We start from the raw sequence: 19,690 nt of genomic DNA on the forward strand, positions 1-19,690 counted from the left end.
ATAGGCAGGGGTAGCCCAGTCCAGAGTGCATGTCCTCCCACTCCCCAAGATCAGGCCTGGACCAGCATAACTTGCCCTCCCTTAGCAAAACAGGATAGGCCCTTGATAACACAGCAGCCCTCCTACCTCACCCCTCATCTCAGTCATGTGGGGATGTATTGAGGTTTTCTCCCCATGCTGTGGAGCCCTCACCTCATGATAATCTAGGAAAGACTACAAAGGTGAATTTTGGCCCCTCGAGTAAGATGGATTGGCCAACCTATGTCTTAGCTCCTTTGTACACTGGCAAAGTTCTATGTAAGGAGAACCTGCCCTTCATGCACCTCCTCCACTCTCTGAAGCCCATCCTGCTCAGGCTCAAAGCACAGTTTCGGGGAGGAATATGGCAGACCCCATTCTGGCTTCCCTGCTCTTCTCCTTTGCCATTCCCATCATCACTTCTCCCATTTAGATCTTCCTACTACAACCCCCACTTGGGTGACAGACACCTCAGAAGGAAGCCAGGTATGCTAGACTGTCCTGCTGGCTCTAATCAACGGAAACATGTACCCCGTCCCTCTACAGGACAAAATCCCCATGGCCCAGCGCCGCCGCTTCACTAGAGTAGAGATGGCTCGAGTTCTCATGGAGCGCAACCAGTACAAGGAACGGCTGATGGAGCTGCAGGAGGCTGTGCGGTGGACTGAGATGATCAGGTGGGCCCTTCTGCTGTTTTCTTCAGGATCTCAAAGCCAGTTTGGGGCTCTGGTTGGAGTTATGCTTCCTGAACCAGGGTTGTGGGGTTATCTTAGGCCAGCAGGTTAGCTACTCTCTACCACACCTTCCTCCCCTAGAAGGTTGGGTGGGTCTTTGGGTTCTCAGGAAAGGGCCCCAAGGGCCATTTATTCCCTCTTGCACCCTCCCCTGCAGAGCATCCCGGGAGCACCCGTCTGTCCAGGAAAAGAAGAAATCCACTATCTGGCAATTGTAAGTGTGGCACTCTGGGGAGGAAGTGGCTCCCCTCAGCCCACTGCTGCTCCACTCATGGCATACCTCCCTATGTCTCTATGGCAGCTTCAGCCGTCTCTTCAGCTCCTCCTCTAGCCCCCCTCCTGCCAAGCGCTCCTACCCATCGGTAAACATCCACTACAAGTCACCTACCGCCACCGGCTTCAGCCAACGCCGCAGCCACGCCATGTACCAGATCTCAGCCGGCAGCCGACCCCTGGAATTCTTCCCTGATGAGTGGGTGTCCCCAGCCTCTTTCTCCTCTGACCTACTAGGGGGAGGGGCCAGGTATCCTAGGGCCACTCCATTCCTGGCCCTAAAGTTGGAGGACAGACTCTTAACTTGCTGCACTGTGGAATGGGCACTGGGCAAGGCATCCAGAATGACAGCCTCCCTGTGTACACTGGCCCCAGCAAAAACAAGTGGTGAGCCAGTGCTAAGGTTCTGGATTCCCCTTGGCAGAGGATGCACTCCTTGGGGATCATTCTCTTAGTTTCTCAGGGCTGTGCTAGGCTCCACAATATCCTTAATTCTGTGTGGCCTTGGACTCTGTGCACTGCTCCAGATATTTGGTTGACCATCTGCCACAAGGACCCATTTCAGGCCAGCTTTGTTAGAAACCTCTGGTAATCTTACCTAGGCAGCATTGCAACTGCTGCCAGCCAAGCTCCAATGCCCAGCAACAATGCAGGCCCCGGGATAGGGGCAGGAGCTGGGAATGACCTAAGCCCACGATCACACACCATTTGGGGGAAAGTGACCCTCTGTCAGATGAGTACCCAATAGACCAGAAAAGGCAAGGGCAGATCAGGTGGGCTCTGAGGCATGGCACACTCTCCTAGGCAGGCCTATGGGCTGTAGGCACTCCAGCCTCACACAGGCTGCTCACCTTGAACAGATGTAACCTGTCATTCGTTCCTCTTACCCAGTGACTGCACCTCTTCTGCCCGGCGGGAGCAGAAGCGTGAACAATATCGCCAAGTGCGAGAGCATGTGCGCAATGATGATGGGAGGCTGCAGGCCTGTGGGTGGAGCTTGCCTGCCAAATACAAGCAGGTACTTGGAGAAGAGGACAGTGTCCAGGTATGGGTAGGGTGTGGTGGGAGAGGGGCAGCAGGATGGCCCAGCACAGTAGAGGTGCAGAGCAGGAGTCATAATGCAGGTAAGAGGTCAGGAAGGCATCCATGCCCAGTCTGGCCCAAATGAATCTGTAGCTGTGAGGGCCTGGAGAGCCAGGCCCAATGCACTGTATACCAGAAGCTAAAAGACAACTGACTCAGGCTTCTGAAGGGTGAATGTCTATCCTGACCTGATACCACATTACCTCCTGCTCTGTTGCAGCTGAGCCCTAATGGAGGCCAGGAAGACACCCGGATGAAGAATGTGCCTGTCCCTGTGTACTGCCGACCTCTGGTGGAAAAGGACCCCACCATGAAGGTAAGCACTCAGGACCCTGCTCAGAAGCCTCCAGGGCAGATGGGGGAGGGAGGTTGTCCCATTGCTGTAGCCCTTGAGAGTCCAGCAGAGGGCCAGTGCACCTAGACCCTACAACCCTGTCCTTGCAGCTCTGGTGTGCTGCTGGTGTCAATCTGAGTGGATGGAGACCGAATGAGGAGGATCCTGGTAGTGGAGTTAAGCCTGTGCCAGGACGAGACCCTCTGACCTGTGACCGGGAAATAGAAGTTGAGCCGAAGAGCAACCACACATCACCTGAGAGGAAGAAGGTCAGTATGTTGGTCAGGAATGTGGTCCTGCTGGGCACACCTTTAATCCTAGCACTTGGGAGGCAGAGGCAGGCAGATCTCTGTGAGATGAAGGCCAGCTTGGTCTACATAGTGAGTTCCAAGACAGATGGGGCTACAGGGAGACCCTATCTTAAAAAAAGAATGTGTGGTCCTGTCTTAACCCCACTCAGAGTCTCTAGGTAGTTCCCTACAAGTCCTAACTGGAAGTGACAGGCCTTAGTAACTGTGCTTCCCTTTTCCTCCATGAGTCTGGGAGAAGAGGCAAGTGCTATCAGCAATCCAGGACACCATTGCTGCTCCTCTGTAGCCCAAACTACTTCCCAGTCCATGAAGCTGTAAGACCACTCACTGCCTTTGGTCAACAGAGGTCCGCCTTGGAAAAGACAGGCACAGTTTGCCTCATGCAGAGAAGTGGGCAACAGGAGGGCCTGCACACAGGAGAAGCCCAGTGCTTTTCAGTGGAGCCCAGAACATAATCCCAGCTTGACTTAGGGGCCTTGGGAGTAGCCTCTCTGAGCTCAAAGCTTCCTCCTGGAAGTCAACCATCAAGATCTTGGTTTGAGTTCTTGTCCAGGGTAGGCTGTGTCCACTGATGCTGTATTCAAGGCTAGATCCTAGTGGTCCTAGAGACTCCCTGACTCATGTTGACACCAAGTTAAGGCATCACCCTTAACTCTTCCCCCCTACTCCCCACAAAAAAAAAAAAAAAAATAGGCAAAGGAGGTCCCTGAGACAGATGCTACCTCCAGCCGGGTATGGATCCTCACCAGCACCCTGACCACCAGCAAGGTGGTGATCATCGATGCCAACCAACCAGGCACCGTTGTGGACCAGTTCACAGTCTGCAATGCCCACGTCCTGTGTATCTCCAGCATCCCTGGTGAGCTGGGGCTCCCACTACCATACAGCAGGCACTGTCTACTTGTGGACACTGCAAAGCTGGTACTTGGCGGGTGGCTCTTCATTTTTACCCAGATGTGACTGGGATATTGTATAAATAGGGATAAGAGGCCTGCTGAGTATTGAGTAGACATTAGGTCAAGTTAGACCCTGGGCCACATGTCCCAGAGAAAGCTTACTTTAGGTACAGGATTCACCCTCAGCAGCAGCCCCATGACCTCCTGGGCCTAGCCCCAGCATGGTGCTGAGTGTCCTGCAAGTCTGGTTTGAAACTTCAGCTGTTTGCCCAGGTGACTCTACTCCATAGAGTTCTTCCAGGTCTATCATATGACAGATGCACTGAGGAGCAGAGCCTTACTACTCAATTTTCAACCTATGTGCTTAAGGCTAGGCCTCAGGATAGATGTCACCAGAGGGCCATGGGTTGCTGTGTGTGGAGACTGGGCTGGCTAAGAGTAGAGCCAGCCTAATAGGCATCTCCCATCTCCCATCTCCTCCTAATTCCACTGAGCTGGAGCTTTGGGGTGACTTTGTGGTGTTGGGCTGATGGGCTGGGAATCTCCCTCCTCCCCCCCAGCGGCCAGCGACAGTGACTATCCCCCAGGGGAGATGTTCCTAGACAGCGATATGAATCCCGAAGATTCGGGCACTGATGGTGTACTGGCTGGCATCACCCTGGTAGGGTGTGCTACTCGCTGCAATGTGCCACGTAGCAACTGTTCCTCCCGAGGAGACACCCCAGTGCTGGACAAGGGGCAGGGTGAGTCTTAGATGGTTTTCTCCTTATCTCCTCGTTCCTCTATTTCTATCCAGCCAAACTTACTTGTCTTTCCACAGGGGAGGTGGCTGCTACGGCTAGTGGGAAAGTCAACCCATCCCAATCCACAGAAGAAGCCACAGAAGCCACAGAGGTGCCAGACCCTGGTCCAAGTGAGCCAGAGGCAGCTGCAGTTTGCCCAGGGCCCCTCACAGAGCATGTCTTCACTGACCTGGCACCTACCCCACCTTCCAGCACGCAGCCTGGCAGGTGGGCTTTCTTGGGTTGGATTAGATGAGTGGAGGGGAGGATGGCAGAGCTGGGCAGGGAGCAGGCTTAGGCTTCTGTGGCCTACCCTGCAGCTAGCATCCTTTCTTCAGTGAGAATGGGCCAGAGCCAGATGGAAGCAGTGTTCAGCCTCAGGTGGAGCCCAGTGGGGACACCTCAGCAGCCAGCAGCAGTGCTGCACCCACCATGTGGCTAGGAGCCCAGAATGGCTGGTAGGCACAGCTGGGGACACAAGACTTGGGACCTGGCTGGGCAGGAGGGCTTGGTGAACCCTGCAAGCCTTGTCCACCTGCCTTACCCTGCAGGCTCTACGTGCACTCAGCAGTGACCAACTGGAAGAAGTGTCTGCATTCTATCAAGCTGAAAGACTCTGTGCTGAGCCTGGTGTATGTGGCCCCCACTGAGGGCTGGGGTAAGGGAGCCAAGGGCCCAGGCAGCATCAACCTGCCTCACTGACTTCCCATTTCAGGCATGTCAAAGGCCGAGTACTGGTGGCTCTTGCAGATGGGACCCTGGCCATCTTCCATCGTGGTGAGGGTAAGGCCTGGTTGCCCTTACAGATAGGTCTAAGGGCTCTTTGGGTCCCTGGGTCCATCCTGAGCTTAGCAATGGGTCCTATATCTCAGCCCTGTGAGCAGAGAGATCGTAGCCAAGCCTGAGTAGGTATCCTGGCTTTCTCTAGATGGCCAGTGGGACCTGAGCAACTACCACCTCATGGACCTTGGCCACCCACATCACTCTATCCGTTGTATGGCTGTTGTGGATGATCGTGTCTGGTGTGGCTACAAGAACAAGGTGCACGTCATCCAGCCCAAGACAATGCAGATCGAGGCAAGTACTGACAAATGGACTCCAGGGAGGGGAGGGACTTTTGCCAGATCAGAGGCTGCATGACACTAAGGTGACCCCCTACATTACAGCAGTTCCAGGACCCTTCCCTCTCCATTACCCACCCCTGTTGACTGACTACCATGACTCCACAGAAGTCATTTGATGCCCATCCAAGGCGGGAGAGCCAGGTACGACAACTGGCCTGGATTGGTGACGGAGTATGGGTCTCCATCCGCTTGGACTCCACCCTGCGGCTCTACCATGCTCACACCCACCAGCACCTGCAGGATGTGGACATCGAGCCTTATGTTAGCAAGATGCTGGGTGAGCCAGGCATGGTAGCACATGCCTATAATCTCAACACTTGGGAAGTTAAGGCAGGAGGAACAAGAGTTTAAAGGTCACCCTCAGCTACATAGCAGGTTCAAGACCAAGCTGGGCTTCATGAGAGCCTGTCTCAAGATGAATTAATTAATTATGCTAAGTTAGGGGATGTGCCAGGCTGAGTGACTGGGACATTCAGCACTGGTTGAACTGACCACTCTTTCTGTCCCCACTCAGGCACTGGCAAGCTGGGCTTCTCCTTCGTCCGCATCACAGCCCTTCTCATCGCCGGCAACCGCCTGTGGGTGGGCACTGGCAACGGGGTTGTCATCTCCATCCCCCTGACTGAGAGTGAGTGGCTCCCCAACCACAGGGGATATCTATCAAGGGGCAGTCATACTAAGAGTCCTGCCAGGCATGGTGGTGCATGCCTTTAAGCCCAGCACTCTGGAGGCAGAGGCAGGCGGATCTTTGTGAGTTCAAGGCCAGCCTGGTCTACATTGTGAGTTCCAGGACAGCTGGGGCTACAGAGAGACCCTGTCTCAAAAAAAGACCAAAAAAAAAAAAGAAAGGGTTCCAAGGGTAGGTGGGCTCCCCAGCCATCTCTGGCCCAGTTCAGCCTTCCTTCTCTCTTCCCCAGCTGTAGTCTTGCACCGAGGCCAGCTCTTGGGTCTTAGAGGTAAGTCAACAGCATCTGCCCAGGGCATTGACTATGCCGTCCTTCCCCTACCACACTCCCAGCTGCCTGCTGAAAAGAAAAGATCCCACCTCCCTGTCCCTTTGTTCCCAGCCAACAAGACATCCCCCACATCTGGGGAGGGGGCCCGCCCTGGTGGCGTCATCCACGTATACGGGGACGACAGCAGTGACAAGGCAGCCAGTAGCTTCATCCCCTACTGCTCCATGGCTCAGGCTCAGCTCTGCTTCCACGGGCACCGTGATGCTGTCAAATTCTTCGTTTCAGTGCCAGGTGCACAATCAGTCTTGCTCCACACTTTGCCCACTGTGCTATAGGGGCACAGCTTTGGCCATTTTAGAAGGCTACTGTACTGAGGTCCTTCTGCCCCATGACAGGAAATGTGCTGGCCACTCTCAATGGCAGTGTTCTGGACAGCCCATCAGAGGGCCCTGGGCCTGCTGCACCTGCTGCAGATGCTGAGGGCCAGAAGTTGAAGAATGCACTGGTGCTGAGTGGAGGTGAAGGTTACATTGACTTCCGCATCGGTAAGTAGACACAGGCCAGAGGTGGGTCCTGGTGTGGGCAGGTGGGAGCCCTCTTCATGGCTGCAAACCCCCAGGGGACGGAGAAGACGATGAGACGGAGGAAGGTGCCGGGGATGTGAACCAGGTGAAGCCTGTGTTGTCCAAGGCTGAGCGCAGCCACATCATTGTGTGGCAAGTCTCCTACACCCCTGAGTGAAGCCTGCCCTGCCTGATGCCAACTGTACATAGGACCTTGCCCGCCTGCCCTCTGCCTGTCCCCTGGGGCAGCCAGGCTCATCCATCCCCTTCTAACCTCTCAACTTGCAGCTTTTGCCTGAGGTCCAACATCCCCAGCTGTTAGGGAGGGGTGAGACAGGTCATTGGGAGGGAGCAGGTAGGGTTCCCATCAGGGAGGAGAGAGCCTCTGGGATATCAGCTCCTGGCCCTAGCCAGCACCCAGCCCAACATGATGTCCCAGGGGCCCTTCAGGACAAGGCAGGACCAAGATGGCTATCAGTGGCCCTCACATGTGGCCCTGGTTCCTCTTAGACCTCCTTAGTCCTGGCAAGAACAAGGGCCTTCTCCCAAGTCCACTTGCTTTGCATGCTGCCCTGAGGCAGGGTTCCTGATTCCTAAGCCCTTGGTCTCTCAGAGGGACCCAGACCCAGCTGCCTTCTGCCGAGATAGGGCTCAGGCTACCCAGGCTCCCGGACCTCAACCAGCCTTCTGTGGGCTTTCCCATCTCCAAACTTCCGTTCCCTCAGTCCCCAGCCTGGGTCTCACGTAGGACCTGGCATGAAAGCTCAGGGCCAGGCTCCCTGGGCAGCTGCTTCAAAGGATGACCCATTAACCCAAGGGAGCCCAAGGTTGTCCAGCCCCACACCAACCAGTGTACTCCAGGGTCTTCCGGGCTACAAGACTTACCTTGGAGGAACAAGACCCTAGGGTAGAATTTCTCAGGCTGCCAGGGCAGGCCCAGGCCTCAGGAAGAAGGGTGTCCCTGGCTGCCCCAGGGTCAGTCTTAGGATGCAGGCTCAGGTTGATGGGGAGATGGTAATGTTCCCAGGGCCTGCTTCCTGCACAGGGCTCCAAGGAGCCCAGCTCCCAGACACATACTAAGTGCCTAGGGTTGCCCACTGTGATCTGTTCCTTTGAAGAGCAACTGACAAGAAGCTGCCAGGCAGGGGCCAGAAAGGCTGAGGACAGGTCAAGATGGGCACAGTTCTAAGCAAGTGTGTGGGGGCAAGCACTGCCCTGGGCCACCCTGGCAAGGTAGCCTGCTCTGCTGGCCTTTCTACTTTCTTGGTCCTGGCCTTACTCTCCACCAGGAACACTGATCAGGGCTAGCTGGTCCCTGCTGTCCCCTCCCCACCAGAGAAGCACATATCCTGGGGCACTGTTGTTGATCCTATCTGGCTACCACAAGCTGGAGCAATGTGCTGCGGCAGGCTTCTCCCCACCACCCTGCCACATCTCCACTGTGATGTATGTCCCTTGTCAGTTCCCACAGGAGTGTGACGTAACTTGGGTTAACTGGGTGGGTGCAGCTGGAGGAAGGGCTAGTGCAACTCAGGCTTTGGCCCTGCAAGTGAACCCACATATCTGCTCTGTATGTAATAAACGTCTTAACACTACCTCTGTCTTGGGACCATGCCAGTGCACACAAACGTTTTCTGTAGTTTATTAGAAAAAGAAGTACGGGGAGGGGAGGTGTGAGCAGCTGTCCCTGGGTGGACTAGATTGGGTGGACTCACAACCATATTACTGCTGCCAAGTTCTGTGGGTACCAAAAAGTCTACACCACCTTGGGCTGGCAACACAGCCTCCAGAAGCATCTATTCGTATAGCCAATGTCCAGTGCTGTCCTCCCAACACAGTAGTTCATCCTCACGGAACCAGAGCGAGATCTCTCTGTGAGCGCTCTCCACTGAGTCACTCCCATGAATCAAGTTCCTGCACGGGGACCAGTGAATGAGCAAGCATTAAGGGCTGAGGGGTGGCAGGGTAAAATTAGGATAAGACTTACTTGCCAATCTCCAGGCAGAAATCCCCGCGGATGGTGCCGGGCATGGCGTCCCCTGGGTCAGTAGCCCCGATGAGGGCCCGCGAAGCTCGCACGACATCCAACCCTTGCCATACCTGCAGGGCCTACTGTCAGCTCAAGGATTCCCGACGCCTCCCCGACCCCGTGCTGGCCCTTGGAAACTCACCATGGCCACCACTGGCCCAGAGCCCATGTACTTAACCAGGCGGCTGTAGAAGGGGCGCTCCCGCAGCTCAGCATAGTGCTCCTGCAGCAGTTCTTCGGAAGCCTGGAGAACAACGGCCGCCTGCACCACGGCCTAGGGTTCCGCCCGCACCCTTCCCAGGTCCTCCTGTCCCTTATGCTCCCGCACCTGCACTAGCTTGAGTGCCACCAACTTGAAGCCCTTCCTCTCGAAGCGCCGCACTATCTCGCCCACCAGCCTCCGCTGCACTCCATCGGGCTTCACAGCCAAGAAAGTGCGCTCGTTCACGCCGCTGCAGGCTAGCGAAAACCTAGCGTCAGATCTATCCCGCTGCTCGCCCCCAGCCCTTCCCTGCCCCGGTGCTCACTGTTGGGAAAGAGGTTGGCGAAGATGGTCAACACCAGGCAGATCATGGCGGCGGATAGAGCGGGCAGGGTGGCGCGGGGGCGGGGCCTACAGTAAAGGAACTCCGGGGCTCGGGTTCTCCCAGAGACCCGTGGTGCCCAGAGCGCAGCCGCAGCGCCTATGACAGACTAACAGTGTGTACCAGTGCCCTGCAAAGCCACCTTCCCTCTCAACAGTCCCAAGGCGCTCATGCAACGAAACCACAACACAGGCCACTTCAGGCGTTTATTCCTAGCCACAGGAACTAGCAAGGGGCAACCTGGAAGTGTTGGCAGCCTGTCAGCTGGGACCCCTCATTCACAGGTAGGTGTCAGGGCTGCAAGGTCTCTAATTCTCCAATGAAGGAGCACAGTCAAAGACACTTGTCCATCAAATGACCCACAAGGGCCTCCCTGCCAGCCCTGGCAGTTAGACTGGGGTGCCCTTGGCCTTCCCCTTGGTCTCCTGTTTTGCAGGGTAGTCCCAGGGATGCACCCGTGTCCTCTCCAGGTTCAGGAGCGGCTCCTGGACGCTAGTATCTCCGTTTTTCCGTCGTTCCGCGAAGATCATGGCCCGCAGCAGAGGGGGGTAGGGGACAGGGCTCGGTCTATCTTCTGGCTTTGGAGTGAACGCAGTGAAGGCCGCCTCCTCGTGCTTAGGCACTAGTCGCCAATCGTGATACATTACATGCTCGATTTCCCGGGCACTGTCTTCCGTCTTCCCTGGGGAAAGAAAGACATGGCTGGCTGCGTGCTGGTTGGATAGTATGCTGGCCATCACCGGTTCCTGCCAGCGACTCAGCCTTACCTTTGAAGGTCAGGATGCCCCAGGCCTTCCCGTGGTCCAAGTTCTGCAAAAGAAAGGTGGGAGCTTGTCAACTCAGAAAACCCCTACTCCCCGGAATGTGGAGCGGAAGCCTCTGACTCCGAATTACGTATGGGTACCGGAGAGACACAGGTCCAGGTGGTTCAGTGTGGGTAGGACAGGGCCAGTGTGGTCCAGGGCGACCAACATGTACAGCAGGACAGGCAAGAACGAGAGAGTGCGCACCTGCGCCGTATAGTCGGGCCGCACGCGCGTGAGGCGCCAGTAGCACGGCTCGTCGTGCTGCCACAGCCAGGACTTGCGGGTGACCAGACGACCCAGACCGAACGACGGGAGGCGGGAGAGCAGCTGCAGGAGGCGGCTCTCGCGGCGCACGTCGACCCAGGCGCGCACAGGAAGCCGGCGGCCCGAGTGCGGCCGGGTCAGCGTCTCGTAGTCTAAGGCGTAGAGCTCCGAGTCTCGCGGTCGGTTCTGCTGCTCACGCAGGGCGCGCACGCGACGGGCCAGCTCGGCGATCAGTCTGGGTCTCACTTTCTTCCGCGCCATACCTGCGTCCTTACCGGCCGGAATCCTGGGCTTCCGAAGTCCTCTGGCGCCGGAAGCGGCGGGTGTCCTAGGCAAAAGCGTCCGGGTACGTCCGGAAGCTGCGGTAAGGCTGGGCTATGGCCGAGGTGAAGTCCCGCAGAACCACGGTCTCATGTCGCGGTTGCGGTCGCCGTAGCCGGGGCTAGCGGCGTCTCTCCACCTGGAAGATCTTGGATTCAGACCCGGAAGGCGCCGCATCTACGGAGGTCGGCGCGGAAGCCCTGGACGCGGTGAGCAAGCTCAGGGCGTCAACTAAGGCGCCGCGCGCGGATCAGGTCCTGCGGCGCCTGGCGGTGTGTGTGTGGACCCAGGTGCGGGGCCGGGGTGGATTGGCAGGGTATCCCGAGCTCCCTCCAGGGCAGCGTCGGCACTCGCAGGCCGGCTCGGTGGAAGGAGGAGTGACCCAGCTGTCGCTTGTCGGTCCCAGCTGTCCTAGAAGATGCTGGTTCGGACATTCTGATGGAGGCGCTGGGCGCTTTGGGCTGTGAGTGCCGCATCGAGCCGCAGTGCCTGGCGCGCAGCCTGCGGTGGAGCGGAGTGGGACCTCACCAGGACACCCGCGTCGTGAGTGCCTCCCTATCACTTGCTGAGTGCCAGCCCTAGTACGAGGTTTCACTGGAGAGGCAGCTGAAATGGTGCTTGCCTTGCAGAGGAGTAACCTAAAAGCTGGAGGACACCCAAGCTGCTCCAGGAGCAAGAAACCTGAACTCAGCTGCTACCAGAAGATGTCCTATTCCAATGAGGCTGGGGCCAGGGTTCCTGCTGTTCATGAAGTTGAGTGGTTTTGGACGCTGGGATTTCTGGGGAGCAGTCCTGGCAGGCCTGAGCTTGTCTGTATGGAGAGCTGCAGTGCCTGGTATTGGCTGGGTAGCAGAGGGAGAGGCCTTGCTCACACCGGCCTAAAGCAGTACCCTTAATGTCCCCACAAATGCTTCCTGAGGCACCTGCTGAGGATGAGCAGGAACAGTTGCTGCTGCTGGAATCCCAGGAGTTTCTTCAAGGTGCTGCCCAGCTGACCCAGGTACTGGGAAAGGCCTTATCCATTGTCTTGTAGGGCTGGTTCCTCAGTCTGGGCAAGGCTGGAGCTTCTGTCTGGTAAGAACCACAGAGGTGTTGGTGAAATGAAGAAACCTGAGAGTGCTCTGGACACAGCATTTAAGGTCCTTCGGAGGACTAGGATTGGTGGCAACTTGGACAATTCTGACTGATAGTGTCCACATGGAATAAGCATTGGCTGTGGGATCTCCCTGTAACAGTGACAATCCAGCCCTCATTTGGCTGTTCATGTAATCCTGATTTAAGGGGTACACCTGATACTTGCTTGGCGCACAATTCTGCTAAACTCTGTGTGTGCCAGATTACAAGGATCAGTATTTTTGTAGCCCCTGCTGTGTGCCAGCCAAGGGCCAGACTGGGTATAGAAGTGAGGGCCTCACTCACTTCAACTCCAGAAACAGGTGTGCCTATGTTCTTCTGGGGGAGAATGTAAGGAAGTAGAGCTGATCTCCAAAGAATCATGGGGATAGGTGCAGAACCTGTAGGCTTCACTTTGTTCTCTTTCCTCTGCAAATTGGCCATGCTGCTGTGTGTGGGCCTGCTGTCCCAGTCCTTCTGTGAACAGGTGCGTGTATGTTCTTGCTTTCAGATCACAGGCCCACCCTGCTCCCTGCCCTGGCTCTCTCCTGAGTCCCACCCATCTCCACCTGGCTGTCATTGGACTGGATGCATACCTGTGGTACCACTCACCCTAACAACCTCAGTAGGGCTGGCTGGGCTGGAATTCTAGATGATGGGGGTGCCTCTAACAGCTGCTGTGCCACAGTTGGTCCCACTTCTCTGGGTGGTCCCTGCAGAGGCAGGAGATTTGGGGGAGCCCAAGAGATGGTCACCTCTGCTCAGGTCTCACTAGCCCAGTTCCCAGAAGACACAGCAGCTGGAGAGGTCAACAGAAGGTCATGCCAAAGATGCCATCAGCTGGCCTGAGGTGGAGGTGAGGGCTAGCATAGGTTGAGTGACACAGCTGGCCTTGGTCCCTGCATTTGGACTGCTCTCTGAGGCCAGGCAGAGTTGAGTTTGGCTTCTGGCATGGTTGAGGTTGGTGTTCCCCAGAGGAAACCCAGGCCTACCTCTCACACTTCCCAGTCACTGCTGCTTCAGCTCTGTGTGAACATGGATGTGCTGCTGGTGGCCTTGTGGCAGGAGCTGAGTCAGCATGTGTGTGCCTTCACCAAGGCCCTCTCCCAGCGCCCCTCTAAGTGTGTATCCCTACAAAGGCTGAGTGAGGGCGGCATAGGGCTGGAGGGCAGCGTATGTTTTCATTCTGGTTCCCCTCTCATTTCAGGCAGTACCGGGAGTCCCAGGCCTTTTCCTTCTACATAGCAGGACACCGGGCTTCAGGCCAGCAAGTGACCAGAGATGGTTCTGGACTCTGTGAGGTATGGTGGTGACAGATCAGGCAGTTTAACCGAATCAGCCCAGCTGTGGCTGATGCTGTCATTACTGCCTTCTCCTCCCCCCACCTTTTGCAGCAAGTGAATCTCGCAAGTCGCCCTTCCCAGGACCAGGTCCTGAGGCCTACCTGCTCACACCTATGTTCACCCTAGGCTCTTGAGTCCTGCAGCATAGAGCAGGAACACCTGGGCCTCTTGGCTGACCTCCCGGTGAAGGCTCACAGAGGCAGGCAGCCCCCAAGAGTGGGACCTGACCTCTCACACCGCATCTGTATCTTCCTAACCACCATGAACCTCAACCTCCTGCTGGATCTGGGCTCCTAACCAATGCCTGTGGCACCCCCAGGCGTCCTCTTACCCATCAGCTTAATAGGACAAGCCCACTGCCCTGGGAACTGACCCATAAGACTAACCCTGAGGGGCAGGCAAAGGGGTGGAACCCAGCCACAGTACTTTCTCAAAAGCATGGGGTAGACTCTGTCCATGGCTGATCAAGTGTAAGCACCACAGGAGGTGAGGGGGGAAGCTGGGATAAACAAAAGAGCCTGGGGGATGGCAGGCAGCCCCTAGAATGGCTGGGGCTTCACCTCCCCTTGGCTTGTACAGTAGCTGCAGGGAGCCTGGTGGTATGGCTTAGTGCCCAGGTGGGCACTCAGAAGAGACTGCAGGGCAGTGCTCAACCTACTGCCACCTGGATGCTTAGGGTACTCCCCTGGGAAAAAGACCTAGTGGAAGACAAACCATGGGCACAGTTAGACCAGGAGGCCTTGTTGTAGACTCTTTAATGTTATAGCATATGGGAATGAGAAATAAACCCTTCACAGGTCACTTGCTGACAAAAGGAGCAGCTAACAACATGCAAAGCAAGCCTGGAAAATCCCAAGGTCCTGTGGGTTGGGAACAGCCCTTCTCCCTGGGCTGTGAGTCTACCACCCTGGGGGTCAGCTAGCCTCCCAGGCTTGTGGTCTGGGTCCAGGAGCTGCTGCTCCTGGGACACATGGAGGGAGACTCTGAAGACAGGTGTGGAGCTTCCCCACTAGGAGAGCAGAATAGCCTCTACTGTGGCCCTCAAGCCCCCACACTATCCTGACCTCAGGGAGATGGAGAAAACCCCAGTCACACCTCAGTTCTTTCCTGCTGCCCTGGTAGGAAAGGACAGAGGAAGGCAGTCCCAGCCCCAGGAGGCCATTTCCACTGGACAAGTCAGGTCCTTCGGCAGCGCTTCCTCTGACAGGGCCTGGACTCAGGACTCATGGGGCCAGTTGTGGCTGTGCCAGGTGGGGGCGCAGGGGGCTTCTGGTGATTGCAGTTCATACTCAGAACCCAGCCCAGTTTGTTATGCAGCACCTGCTTCAGGCCAGGTGGCAGGGGCAAACCCTCAAGAGTGTCACCAGAGTCTGGTCGAAGCTGGCGCAGGCGGTAGCAACACAGGTATTGCAGGGAGGTGGAGCTGGCACAGGAGCGGATGACCTTCATGCTGCTCTTGGCCGCTGTGGAGCATACCATTGGATAGAACCTCCTGTTCTGCAGCCGAGTGGCAGCCACTCCTGGAAGGGAAACAGCCTAAGTCCCTCATGGCTCAGGAAGGGCCAGGAAAGGGGCTGCAAGGTGAGCAGTTTGTTGCTCTGAGCAAGGAAGCTGGGCTCAACGCTGGCTTCAGCCCTGTCTATCCTCAAAGCAGCCTCAATTCGTAGCCTGTCTGGCCCCACCCTGTAGGCTCCCATCTCTGAACTCCACTCAGGGTCAGAGTGAGGGAAAACACTTTTACCTATGCACTTCCTGTTCTTGAAGAAGGTCAATGTCCCATGCCAGGTATCCAGATGTACACCAATGATGGAGCCCTGGCCGAAGCGTGAAGAAAAACTTGTCTTATCGCCTTTGTGGTGAAGGAGCCCTGGAGGCAGTTGAGATGGGTGAGCCTGGGAGGTCTGCTGTATTGCTGGGCCCACTCCCACCCCAGGGGCAGAACCCACCTGTGTAGGAGAGGCCCCAGCTGTCTTCATCCCTGCCAAGCAGGCTGCAGAACGTATGGTGGTACTTGTCCAGATCTACATCCGACGTCCCAATGCCCACCATCTGGGAATAGTGGGGGGCTAAGCAGTGGGGTACCTGGGGTCAGGGCCCATGGCAGCTGCCCTCCTGCCTGGACCACTTACCATGTCGGTGCCATACACAGGAGAGGTCATCTTGATCTCCCAGAAATGTTGGCCATCCCCCAGCTCCTTAGTGCCCCGGATGGCTGCAGTGCCACAGCTATATTCCATGTGGAAGCTGACCTTGCGGTTGTCACAGCTCAGCAAGGTGGCAGAGGACTTGTTCAGGTCATCCCAGACCCAGTCGAAATCTGCAATACAGAAAGGGCCCAAGCTAGGCAGAGCTAGAGACAAGAGCCACTCTACTGCTCCCAGAGAACCCACCCAGGCCTCCAGATAGGCCCCTCTAGCAGGGCACTCACCCTCGTCCTCCTCGCCACAGCGGCAGTCCTTGCCACGGTGTATTGTATGTAAGCTGCTACAGAAAGCAGCTTCACTCTGGCCCTCACAGTCACAGAAGGACTCTCCAGTCACAGGCACAGCACTGGGGATGGATGGTGTCGGGGACGAGTACTCGGGGTCCGAGTCTGAATCGCTATGCTGGAAGGGAAGGGACAGATTCCTTCCTATGGCAGCCCTCCCACTGCCAGCTTACCTGATCCCTTTTGATGTTCACCAGGGAAGGGAAATTGAACTTCCAGGGGTCCTAAGCATAGCCCATCTCAGTGCAGAGACCTGGCCTCTGTGCCTGACTGGTACAGTGGGGGTGGGGAGATGGCTCCTGGGGGATAGGTTCTCAGATGGATTCCTGATATATCTGAGGCTCAATATACAAACCACAGCCCCACTTCTCCATAGCCGGGAGCCCTGAAAATCCAGCTGTCAGAGACTACCTCCTGCCTTCTCCTAAACCACTGGGATGGTTCTGACAGCAAGATCCAGCATGAGGTTCCTCACATCAAAAGACCTGATCCTGATCCTGATCCTGATCCTGTCTTGGGATGTGGCCCCATCACTGGAGGAAAGTCAGGAGCTCTTAATGAGCCTAATGGGCTGACACTGTTGCTTCAAGCCTCAGTTGTAGCAAACTCCTCCAAAGAGGTACAGTCCTTGTGGCTTGAGCTTTCAATCCTAGGGACCTAGTATAGGTACAGATAAGGCTGAGCTGACCAGGTTCCAACCATTGACCAATCCACACCATTCAGTTACTTTGTATGCCCCTGAGCTCGTCAGGGAGGGTCCCCAGGTCACCCATTACTGAGAACCATCATGGTTGCTGGGCAATCGAGGTGGCAGCCAGCAACAGAGACCTGAGCGTGCTTAGTCAGCTAAGATAAACCGAAGCCCCTCAGGAGCCAATCAAAATAGCTATCTTGACTAGAGGGGAGGTCTAGATAGGCCAGACCTAGAGGGCTGTACGCCACTGGTATAAACAGAGGGTCCTCCAAAATCAAGGCTGACCCACTGAGTCAAGAGCCAAAGTCAATCTGATCCACCCTGGCTGGCTCCAGGGCAAAAGGAAGGGAGGGTACTACTTAGGCCAACACAGGGCCCAGGGGAGATCAGGTACTGCCCACATGGATGACAGGCCCATTAGATGACAGATGACACACAGCATGTGTGTGTCACTACCGCAGTCCCATAGTGAAGAGCCTGTGAAGCATAGTCTACTCAAAGACACACTGTCACTGGGAGCTAGAGGTGTAGCTGGAATTTGAGCTCGCCTATCAAGTTCAGAGGACCCAGGAAGGGCCTGGATGCTGCTGACCAGGTCAGAGGCAACATAAGGCAGAACCAGACCTCCATTACAATGACACCTCAGGAAGCCAGATGAGGAGCTACCCCTTCACTGTGCCCCACAGACCTAGAAGTCGTAGAGAGATGAGCAAAAATCCTGTCCATCTCTACCCCTGCCCTGTATTCCTGGGCCTCCCCGTGCTCAGAGAGTCTCCAAGCAAGGAAGGCTTGGGAAATGTAAATATCAAGAATCACAGATACAAATAAAAAAGAAGGGCACTTGCTGCCAAGTCTGATGACCTGAGTTTAATCCTAGGGTCCCACATGGTGGAAGAAGAGAACTGACCACCATTAGTTGTTCTCTGACCTCCACATGCACACTGTAGCACATATGTCCACACACTCATACACAATAAACTGCCTCAAGTTGAAGGTAGCCTAAAGTACAGCATGAGACCATATCTAAAAATATCAACAGAAAGTAAACCACAGATGCTTTTAGACACATACATGAATGTAAAGTGAATACTTGTACTGAAAAATGAAACATGTAGGTCCAGCAAGAAGGTTCAGTAGGTAAACATTTGCTGTACAAGCCTGACAACATAAATTGGATCCCCAGAACCCAAGTAAAGGTAGAAGGAAAGAACAAACTACACTCTAGTTGTCCTCTGACATCCATGCACACTCTGTGGTACACATACACCATATAAATACAATAATAAGGAAAAAGAAACCTTCAGAGGTATGTACCAAGTTGAGGGCTGAACAGCACTATCTAGGACTGCCATTCCCTGGGAAGGCTCCCTGCCTATCTTGAGTCTGTCACCTTCAGACTACATGTTTTTACCACACCAAAGAACCTTGCCAAGCATGGTGAACCAGGAGACAGTCCAGTCACTTGGCTCAGCATCTTTTTCTGACTCCTCATCCATAGACTGGCCATGTTCATCTTGCCACTGGGACCTACCTGCCCATCGGAATCATAGCCCCAGTTAGGACTGCTTGCCAGAGCTATGGCTCGGGCATCTGCGTCTCGGCGGGCTGCACTTAGGACAAAGTGCCATGCCCTGCTGCTCCGAGGGCGTCGAGCCATGGTGGACAGGACCTGGAAGAAGACATAATTCAGAACTTAAGAGACAGTATGGCAGAAGATGCCCAAATCTAGCCCATATCCCCACCCTACAACTCTACCCCTGCCACTTCTGGGACACCTGGCAGGCTAGGCCATAGGCCCAACAAAAGGTGGGGGGCGGGGCAGCTCCATGAGCCTGGATTCCAGAAATTTTCCGACAAGCTCATACCTTGCTCCAGTATCTGACCACCTCGATCAAACCCAGGACGATGGCGTGAAACGCCACCCAGACACCCATGACTCTGGAGATGCCCCAGTCCATCTCTGCTCTCCATTCAGAAGCTGCTGCCCCTCAGGCATATCACACTTAACTTGCTCCTCCTCCGTTGTCCACTTTGACAAATGGCATCTCCAGCATCCAGTTCCTCATGCCAGAAACACAGCAGTCATCCATCCCTGATACCCCTCCATCCACCACACATGAGGCGGTCCTCCAAGTCTCTGGGTACCCACAACTTACTCTGACCCTCCCGCTCCATACCGTACAAACTCGGCTCTTTCTGACACAACCTTCAAATCTACGCGAGCTTGACGTTGCTCTTGAGACAAAATACAAGGCTCGAGGAGGGCTGGTTCTCCACTCACGAGTGGGCTGCCTGTATCCAGTAGCCAGTTCTGTCCTAGCTTTTGCCCGAGTGCCTGCCGTCCCCTCCACACAACCTATCCTACCTCACGCAGGCCACCCACAAAGGGTCCGAGCGCGGCCGCGCCCCTCAGTCCGCAGCAGCGGGCCGGCTGAGCGCCACACCGGAGCACACAGCTCAATGAATGAGCCAGCGACTCCCTAGGACGCGGACACGCTCGGCCTACGCGGAGCCGAAGGCTGCTTCCCACGCCGGTGGCTCGCGGCGATGGTGCCCGCCGCGCCCGAACCCGCGGCCCCCTCCCAGCCTCCCGCGCATCGCCGCCGGGGCACAAACGGTGGCTGGCCTAACCGCCCGCAAGGTCACCGCGCCGCCCGCGGAGCTGGGCAGAACCGGCGTTGCTCACCTGCTGCCACCGCCGAGCCGCTCAGCGCTGACCTACTTTAGGCTCGGGCCACAACGTAAACAATCCCCGCCTCCGCACGGCATTGGCTGGACAGCCGGAGGCGGGCGCTCCTGCAGCGCTTGGCTCGGGGGCGGGACTAGGGAGACAGGGCTGCTGCAGAGGGGCTTGAAGGGCCTGTCAATCCTCAGCCGAGGTTTCCACTGGTCATCGATAGAGTCGTCAATGGGATGCTTGCACGCCCATTGGACGTGTTTACGGAAGTAAATCCGGCTTCGTAACGTCATCACC

At 56.1% G+C, this 19,690-nt stretch overlaps 5 protein-coding genes and 1 long non-coding RNA gene across 26 annotated transcripts in view; 3 read left to right on the forward strand and 3 right to left on the reverse strand.

Moving 5' to 3' along the window:
- Positions 1 to 8,812, forward strand: part of Mapk8ip3 (mitogen-activated protein kinase 8 interacting protein 3) — a 46,367-nt gene extending 37,555 nt beyond the window's left edge. For 15 of the 17 annotated variants that reach the window (XM_008856196.3, XM_008856192.3, XM_008856194.3 and 12 more), the window contains 19 exons: positions 565 to 695; positions 910 to 966; positions 1,054 to 1,224; positions 1,917 to 2,043; positions 2,329 to 2,424; positions 2,553 to 2,711; positions 3,447 to 3,612; positions 4,210 to 4,392; positions 4,470 to 4,659; positions 4,770 to 4,889; positions 4,983 to 5,063; positions 5,147 to 5,214; positions 5,360 to 5,508; positions 5,661 to 5,832; positions 6,070 to 6,183; positions 6,473 to 6,511; positions 6,623 to 6,802; positions 6,907 to 7,056; positions 7,131 to 8,812. In XM_008856196.3, the coding sequence (XP_008854418.1) occupies positions 565 to 695; positions 910 to 966; positions 1,054 to 1,224; positions 1,917 to 2,043; positions 2,329 to 2,424; positions 2,553 to 2,711; positions 3,447 to 3,612; positions 4,210 to 4,392; positions 4,470 to 4,659; positions 4,770 to 4,889; positions 4,983 to 5,063; positions 5,147 to 5,214; positions 5,360 to 5,508; positions 5,661 to 5,832; positions 6,070 to 6,183; positions 6,473 to 6,511; positions 6,623 to 6,802; positions 6,907 to 7,056; positions 7,131 to 7,252 (2,475 nt within the window). In that variant the 3' untranslated portion in view covers positions 7,253 to 8,812. Of the gene's footprint in view, positions 1 to 564; positions 696 to 909; positions 967 to 1,053; positions 1,225 to 1,916; positions 2,044 to 2,328; positions 2,425 to 2,552; positions 2,712 to 3,446; positions 3,613 to 4,209; positions 4,393 to 4,469; positions 4,660 to 4,769; positions 4,890 to 4,982; positions 5,064 to 5,146; positions 5,215 to 5,359; positions 5,509 to 5,597; positions 5,833 to 6,069; positions 6,184 to 6,472; positions 6,512 to 6,622; positions 6,803 to 6,906; positions 7,057 to 7,130 lie in introns of those variants that run through there. The other 2 variants (XM_029557730.1, XM_029557731.1) reach the window with 2 other exon arrangements.
- On the reverse strand, positions 8,701 to 9,756 carry Nme3 (NME/NM23 nucleoside diphosphate kinase 3). 2 transcript variants are annotated; one of them, XM_017795120.2, is made up of 5 exons: positions 9,631 to 9,756; positions 9,432 to 9,562; positions 9,282 to 9,347; positions 9,062 to 9,174; positions 8,701 to 8,988 (listed from the first exon to the last, which is right to left on the reverse strand). In XM_017795120.2, exons 1-5 carry the CDS (start codon positions 9,674 to 9,676, stop codon positions 8,871 to 8,873), a joined length of 474 nt encoding a protein of 157 aa, XP_017650609.1. In that variant the 5' UTR covers positions 9,677 to 9,756; the 3' UTR covers positions 8,701 to 8,870. The 2 variants fall into 2 exon arrangements, with proteins under 2 accessions (XP_017650609.1, XP_008854427.1); XM_008856205.2 differs by having other exon boundaries at positions 9,246 to 9,347.
- Positions 9,757 to 9,879: 123 nt separating this feature from the next.
- On the reverse strand, positions 9,880 to 11,158 carry Mrps34 (mitochondrial ribosomal protein S34). Its single transcript, XM_008856207.3, has 3 exons — positions 10,698 to 11,158; positions 10,455 to 10,497; positions 9,880 to 10,369 (listed from the first exon to the last, which is right to left on the reverse strand). The coding sequence occupies exons 1-3, from the start codon at positions 11,016 to 11,018 to the stop codon at positions 10,077 to 10,079; spliced, it is 657 nt and encodes a 218-aa protein (XP_008854429.1). The 5' UTR covers positions 11,019 to 11,158; the 3' UTR covers positions 9,880 to 10,076.
- On the forward strand, positions 11,135 to 14,122 carry Eme2 (essential meiotic structure-specific endonuclease subunit 2). The gene is given in 9 exon segments (XM_029557736.1): positions 11,135 to 11,358; positions 11,465 to 11,594; positions 11,929 to 12,078; positions 12,703 to 12,746; positions 12,748 to 12,792; positions 12,957 to 13,047; positions 13,200 to 13,312; positions 13,399 to 13,588; positions 13,661 to 14,122. Coding segments are annotated over 9 exon segments (1,158 nt in total). The 3' UTR covers positions 13,832 to 14,122.
- Positions 14,123 to 14,272: 150 nt separating this feature from the next.
- Positions 14,273 to 19,492, reverse strand: Spsb3 (splA/ryanodine receptor domain and SOCS box containing 3). Of its 4 annotated transcripts, none has more exons than XM_008856206.3 (7): positions 19,403 to 19,492; positions 18,248 to 18,385; positions 15,963 to 16,140; positions 15,664 to 15,851; positions 15,481 to 15,583; positions 15,276 to 15,401; positions 14,273 to 15,054 (listed from the first exon to the last, which is right to left on the reverse strand). In XM_008856206.3, exons 2-7 carry the CDS (start codon positions 18,371 to 18,373, stop codon positions 14,711 to 14,713), a joined length of 1,065 nt encoding a protein of 354 aa, XP_008854428.1. In that variant the 5' UTR covers positions 18,374 to 18,385; positions 19,403 to 19,492; the 3' UTR covers positions 14,273 to 14,710. The 4 variants fall into 4 exon arrangements, with proteins under 4 accessions (XP_008854428.1, XP_029413594.1, XP_029413595.1 ...); XM_029557734.1 differs by lacking the exon at positions 19,403 to 19,492 and adding an exon at positions 19,082 to 19,380; XM_029557735.1 differs by lacking the exon at positions 19,403 to 19,492 and adding an exon at positions 18,923 to 19,054.
- On the forward strand, positions 14,974 to 18,213 carry LOC108490106. The gene is made up of 3 exons (XR_001872120.2): positions 14,974 to 15,115; positions 15,320 to 15,420; positions 16,399 to 18,213. It is a non-coding gene; the product is annotated as an uncharacterized LOC108490106 (long non-coding RNA).
- Positions 19,493 to 19,690: the final 198 nt, after the last annotated feature.

The sequence above is a fragment of the Nannospalax galili genome, unplaced genomic scaffold, assembly GCF_000622305.1.
Source record: "Nannospalax galili isolate Female #2095 unplaced genomic scaffold, S.galili_v1.0 scaffold668, whole genome shotgun sequence".
Classification (NCBI taxonomy): domain Eukaryota; kingdom Metazoa; phylum Chordata; class Mammalia; order Rodentia; family Spalacidae; genus Nannospalax; species Nannospalax galili.

Bases quoted from the DNA above. Each gene is read 5' to 3' on its own strand.
- Nme3 (XM_008856205.2), bottom strand. From the start codon at position 9,676: ATGATCTGCCTGGTGTTGACCATCTTCGCCAACCTCTTTCCCAACA. The intron at 9,563-9,630 runs GTGAGCACCGGG...GGTTTTCGCTAG, and splicing joins CGCCAACCTCTTTCCCAACA to CCTGCAGCGGCGTGAACGAG. The intron at 9,348-9,431 runs GTGCGGGAGCAT...GTTGTTCTCCAG, and splicing joins TGGCACTCAAGCTAGTGCAG to GCTTCCGAAGAACTGCTGCA.
- Mrps34 (XM_008856207.3), bottom strand. From the start codon at position 11,018: ATGGCGCGGAAGAAAGTGAGACCCAGACTGATCGCCGAGCTGGCCCGT. The intron at 10,498-10,697 runs GTGCGCACTCTC...TTTCTTTTGCAG, and splicing joins GGCCCGACTATACGGCGCAG to AACTTGGACCACGGGAAGGC. The intron at 10,370-10,454 runs GTAAGGCTGAGT...TTCTTTCCCCAG, and splicing joins GGGCATCCTGACCTTCAAAG to GGAAGACGGAAGACAGTGCC.
- Spsb3 (XM_017795138.2), bottom strand. From the start codon at position 18,674: ATGGACTGGGGCATCTCCAGAGTCATGGGTGTCTGGGTGGCGTTTCAC. The intron at 18,386-18,581 runs GTATGAGCTTGT...GTCTTCTTCCAG, and splicing joins TGGTCAGATACTGGAGCAAG to GTCCTGTCCACCATGGCTCG. The intron at 16,141-18,247 runs GTAGGTCCCAGT...CTTCCCTTCCAG, and splicing joins GCTATGATTCCGATGGGCAG to CATAGCGATTCAGACTCGGA.